The following is a 5,894-nucleotide window of genomic DNA, read 5'->3' on the forward strand; positions in this document are numbered from 1 at the left end:
AGGTTATATAGATATGTATTTATGCCCTCCTAAGTATTTCATGGTTGAAAATGTGGTCAATTATTTTTAACTAAAAAGTAGATTGTGTTAAAAATTCTAATGGTACATTCTAAATGTTTGTTCTATTAACTGTTAAAATTCTTGCGTTTAGATTTTAAATGTGTCTTTATATGAAACTGACTCTACATGTCTTTTAATAACATATTTTCCTTACTGGAGCCATGAACTTTAACAAAACATGATTGCTACATGATTAAATATGTAAATGTTTAACATTTTCAAATTTTCATGACAACTTTTGAGCACCATTTGCACCTGACAACACATCACTAGTAATAAAAAGGCAGTCATATTTTTGAAATAATCAAGCTGTTTCCATTCCATAAATTTTGACTTCACCGTTGCACATACCAGAAAATGTTCCAAGCTGCAGTTCATTATTAATATCACTTCTTAGCTCCCCTGGCAAAGCTGATGACATGCTTGAGATTGGCGTGTGATGGAATGGTACCGAGTAGTCTGTCAATGAAGGTGGAATAGCAGCAGGATCAATTGAAGTCACATGGGGCAACCTTACAGAAGATGGCTGGTACACGAGAACCCCTTTGGTTGGGCTGATTTGTGTTACTGACATAAAGATTCACCTCCTTTTAGCAGGGGGGCCTCCCTCTTCATCACAGGACCTTTCTGTTGGTAGGTCAGTCACATCCCATTTCTTCTTCCTTGCCTGACTGGCTGGAATCTCTGAAATATGCTTACTGGGGGCCACTATCACTCTTGTATGAATAGTGGGGTCTAAAATCAATGAACAATTCTTAGTGAGTCGGAGGACACGTGAACTTTCTATTTCTGTACCCTGTTGGCTGGATCCTTCCTTAGCTTCTTTCTTTGGTCTCAGTGGATACCAACAGCCATCTTTTTGGAATTTGATCATATCTACATCGGAACAGTCATTGAGAATTTCCATTAAAAGCCCATCTAAAATTAAACTTTCATAGGCAGCTTCTTTTTTACACACAGGACATACCCAGGTGGGATTCTTCTCGTTCATTTGCAGATATAAGGCAGCATCAAAACACTGTAGATGTATACAAGTCTCTGCTCGGCATGGGTTTGTCAACCTCATTTTCCCTAACGGGCACATCAAGGATACCGCAAGGTCAGTTATAACAATTTCACTTTCAAGATCTGTAGTAAATATTTCTTTAATTCGTGCCCTAGAATGATCAGGGTCTCTAATACCTTTAATTTTTAACCTCTGTAATAACATGGCTGATGTGAGCTGTCGGACAAGATATGCAGACATGGAGTAATTCTTTCCAATGTTTGATGACCAAAAGATGGAAATCTGGTTTGGCACAGCTGAAGATAACCTAAATAAAGATGTAATATTCACAGTGTGTCCAGGGCACCTCTGTTTAATCGTTGCATTAGGAGGTGGTGGTGGTGGTGCATACTTAGATGAAGGAACAAGCTTCCCGTTTACTTTTATAGATAAATTCTCGAGATAGTCATCTTTTTGAGGGCAACTTGTCTCTGCCAAGCAAAGTCTCAGCTGAACTTGGGCTCTATAATCTTTCCCACCATCTGGCAAACGAACTCTGGATATGCATATTTCTATAACTTGTTGAGGGGTCAGAGTAAGAATAAACAACTCCTCTTGAGACCGTTCAATACTTCTTTGAGCTAAACTCGTGGGCTCGATGAGAACATCAAGCACATCATAAAAGGGCAAGTTTTTTAACTGCACATCAGGATGGGCAGGAGGGATTAGAGGACATGGCTGCTGCATCTCAAGCATGGGCTTAGTATCTTGAAGCAACACAGAACCAACAGGGAAGGACGGTGAGTGAGAGATGTCACAGAAGTGGAAGGCAACATGTGGATTCCAGCCACAGCCAGGTCAGTTTCTACAGGTGATGAGCTACCATCCAAAATGAAAACTGAAGATATGAACGTGGATAAATCAAAAGGTCCTTCAAGAGTTCGTGGGTACAGGTGTCTATGATGCAATTCTCAAGTTTTATTTTTTAATTTTTTAGATGGATTAATTCTTATTTATTTTTAAATTCCATTTGGATCTAGTCCATTTCTAAGGTTTATGGGATGAACTTTGGTTTACAGAGAAAAAGTTGTAGTTAACGTTAGGATGCTCAGGTTCCAACGTGTCAGCTAGGAGACCAGCAATAATCTTTAAACACAATAATGAACACTGCAAACAATAAAAGGAAATGAAACTAAGCACCAGAACTAGCAAAACAGAAAAACCACAAAAGGAATTTAAATGTTAAGCATGCTATTCAGGAGGCAAATACTGTGCTAGCACCATCTATACAAAAGCTACTAAGACAGACCCTGGTTTGTAGCTTACAGAGGGCTAGGAGTTCTGCCGTCTGGGCTCAGTGAAATAAGGCAGGGAGCCTAAAGGTACCACAGGAGTCCAGGTCAGAGGATACCCTGGAGGGGAAGGGGGATTTAGGAACCCCAGGCCAATTCAAGAGTAAAGAAGTGAAGTAAATGGCTACAGAAGATCCCAAGCACTGGGTAGAGCGTGAACCAAGAGTGCGGTGGGACCTGGACAATCCTCAGATCTTGTCCCCTCCCTGTTGTTGAAACAAAATGAAACTCTCTTCCTGACTCATGTGTTTAACAGGACCACCTTTGTTTACCAAACATTTCTTCCTTTCACCTTCCAGGGAAGGGAGATTAGATGTACTCTCATATTAATATGATACCCACTATTGCATTAATTCACACACACCTTCCATTTAAAAAAAAAAATTATTAAACTGGTTCAGTGTCTTATAAAGTTTTCATTCAGTCCGTTCCTATAGAGATCCTAAGAGGTTCTGAGTCATGTCCTACATAGAAATAAGGTCTAAGAGGTCCATTAAAAGTGTCATCGAAGTAAAGATGTGCGATTTGTCAGCCATGTTATAAAATGAGATCTCCCCCATCTAATAGTCCAGGAAAACGCCGATGTCTCTGGGCTTCAATTCAGACAAGAGAGGGATGGGGCCAGTTCCCGGGGCATCATAGTCATTCCCGTGCCGCCTAATCTGCCAGCTTCCCTGAGCGGCCGACAGGCTCCTCCTCAACCTGGTGGACAGAGAATCTTTGCAAACTCCGATCTCCCATGTGGTTTTGTCTCCCACTTCTACCTCCCAGAAATGCCTGCCGGAATGAAAGTATGGAAACCCCAGGACAACTGTGTTGACTTAAATCTTTTTGGAGAATCAAGAACGTCTTGCCTTCTCTTTGTATATTGCATACATTTTTTTATCCTCAGAGACAGTCAGGTTAGGGTGTGCCGTTTCAGGGTACAGGGGTGGGCAAACTTTTTGACTCGAGGGCCACAATGGGTTCTTAAACTGGACCGGAGGGCCGGAACAAAAGCATGGATGGAGTGTTTGTGTGAACTAATATAAATTCAAAGTAAACATTATTACATAAAAGGGTACGGTCTTTTTTTTTTTTTAGTTTTATTCATTTCAAACGGGCCAGATCCGGCCCGCAGGCCATAGTTTGCCCATGGCTGGGACTCTAGAACGATATCTACTCTAAATGTCTTTGTAATTCTCTGCAAAGCAGAATACTGGAAAGGAAAACTGAAGCCTTCCTCCCGTAACTGGTCTGAAAACATTGATGGGGGGTGGCACCTGAGAGTTCTTGTCGAAACTTTTGACTGCATCCGTCAGCACCCTGCAGTCTGCTATCTGACTTAGCAGGCCTTTGACTGTGGAATTGTACTCTGAAAACTCGGTTATATTAGCCCTGCATTTCTTTTCAATCCCCTTTTCTTCATCAGCTAACCTTGAAAAAACTGCTTCTCGCTCACGTTCTAAAAACTGCCTCAGGAGCTCAGATTCAGAGCGTAATTCCAGCTTTTTGGTTTCCACCTGCTTTCTCAGTTCTAAGGACTTTTTGTTTTGAATGCTTAGTGATTTCCGAGCGTCTGCCAACCGCTTCTTCAGGACCTCAACGTGACCTCTGAGCTTTTGCCTGTGATGAGAGGCAGCCCCCACCACGGGCCTCACCTGGTGGCCCTGGTGGTCAGGAGGCTGAGTGCACAGGGGACACAATAGCTCTAGGACCCCCTCACAGAAGAGGGTCAGGGCCCTGTTGTGCTTCTCACATAAGCGCATCTCTCCCTGCTGCTGCTTCTTGCCCCTGGTGGTCTGGAGGACCTTGGCCGTGTCAACCATCTTTTCCAGCTGGGTGTTGCTCCTCAAGTCCCTCTCTTGGCATGAGTGATGGCACACGGGGCGAGGGAACCTGTCCTGCAGATCAGCCCAGGGCTGCTGGATGCAGGAGCGAAAGAAGTTGTGCCCACATTCGATGGTGACAGGGTCTTTTGGGTCATCCAGGCAGATGGGACACTTGATTTCTGCCGGGAGTCCTGCCAGAGCTGCATCAAACGCCATCGGGCCCTGCAAGAAGGACGGGACTGAGGTGGGTTTCTTCGGGAAGCTGGGCTCTGCAGCGAGAAGTGGATGCACCGGAAATCGCAGTCCTCACTTTGCTGGTGGCCTGTGAGTCCTGTGCGTCCCCTGACCTTTTCATTCCAGCTGCCAAGAGAAGCCCTTCCCCCAACCTGCAGCCAGTCACAGCTCAGCTGGACAACCGCTCCTCCAGATTTGGAAGCTCAGAGAACATGCAGCTTCCTTGGTCAGTCGTTACCTCCAGATTGTATAGAAGTCTCACTTCTCTGACCACCAGTTGAGTCTCAACTCTTTGTGAAAATAGAGACAGAAGCATCAATCAGACCTTCAAACCTTAGAGGGAAGATAGGGGAGGGTGGGGGTAAGGGGGAGAGATCAACCAAAGAACTTATATGCATGCATATAAGCCTAACCAATGGACACAGACAACAGGGGGCATGAGTGGGGGATAGGAGGTGACGAGGGGATAAGGACACATATGTAATAACTTAATACATTTTAAAAAGGAAGGAAGGAAGGAAGGAAGGGAGGGAGGGAGGAAGGAAGGAAGGAAGGAAGGAAGGAAGGAAGGAAGGAAGAAAGAAAGAAAGAAAGAAAGAAAGAAAGAAAGAAAGAAAGAAAGAAAGAAAGAACGAACGAAAGAAGGAAAGAAAGAAGGAAAGAAAGAAAGAAAGAAAGAAAGAAAGAAAGAAAGAAAGAAAGAAGAAAGAAAGAAAGAAAGAAAGAACGAAAGAAAGAAAGAGGAAAGAAAGAAAGAAAGAAAGAAAGAAAGAAAGAAAGAAAGAAAGAAAGAAAGAAAGACAGACCTCGGTTTCAGGCTCCTCCCCAGCTCAGGTCCTAGTCAGGGCGCTTGCAGCTGTCAACCAATCAGATGTGTTTCTCTCACTTTGATATTTCTCTCCATCTTTCCCTCTCTCTGGAGCAGGGTGGCTCCTGGACAGATCCTCTCTCAGTGCAAGAAGCCACAATCCTCAACTTTTAATTTGAACCGCAAGGCTACAGCTGCTCTTCAATAAATGCAACGCCCTATCAGGTCATGCTTGCGTCCACTTTTATTCCACCCAGCAAAGCCCAGCAACAGTGGCCGTTCACTATAGTTCAGAAACCTAAAACTAGAAGAAACCATATTCCTCAGCTCCTCAGAATCCACCATTTTATACCACCCGCGGGAGCAGCTGTTGCCACAGCACCCCTCCAAGCAGCTGCCACCAGGGCCCCCACTGCTGCCTTCAGCAACATTCTGCACTGGGCCTAAGTATATTTTTAAAAGAAAATTATATTAATAGACTTAAGTCTGCTTATGTTTAACAAAAGCACATATTACAATAAAATTTTTACAAGAATTGTGTTGCAAGTTCTAATGAGAAGAGAGAAAGTACATGATCTGAAAATGATTATTTGAAAAAAATCTCAAAGAAATCAACTTTCAAAGGAAAAGTGTGAATTATTGCA

The 5,894-nt window shown here is 43.3% G+C and overlaps 1 protein-coding gene and 1 pseudogene across 2 annotated transcripts; both read right to left on the reverse strand.

Moving 5' to 3' along the window:
* Positions 1–364: 364 nt before the first annotated feature.
* On the reverse strand, positions 365–5,595 carry LOC308525537 (E3 SUMO-protein ligase PIAS2-like; the record flags this gene model as incomplete). The annotated part of the gene is given in 5 exon segments (XM_081100328.1): positions 365–640; positions 644–1,855; positions 1,858–2,015; positions 5,419–5,472; positions 5,475–5,595. Coding segments are annotated over 5 exon segments (1,821 nt in total).
* Positions 2,818–4,424, reverse strand: LOC308524698 (tripartite motif-containing protein 75-like; annotated as a pseudogene). The gene is made up of 2 exons: positions 3,543–4,424; positions 2,818–3,345 (listed from the first exon to the last, which is right to left on the reverse strand). The product of its transcript is annotated as a tripartite motif-containing protein 75-like (transcript).
* Positions 5,596–5,894: the final 299 nt, after the last annotated feature.

This window comes from Myotis nattereri, assembly GCF_964212035.1.
Source record: "Myotis nattereri genome assembly, chromosome: 9".
Taxonomy (NCBI): domain Eukaryota; kingdom Metazoa; phylum Chordata; class Mammalia; order Chiroptera; family Vespertilionidae; genus Myotis; species Myotis nattereri.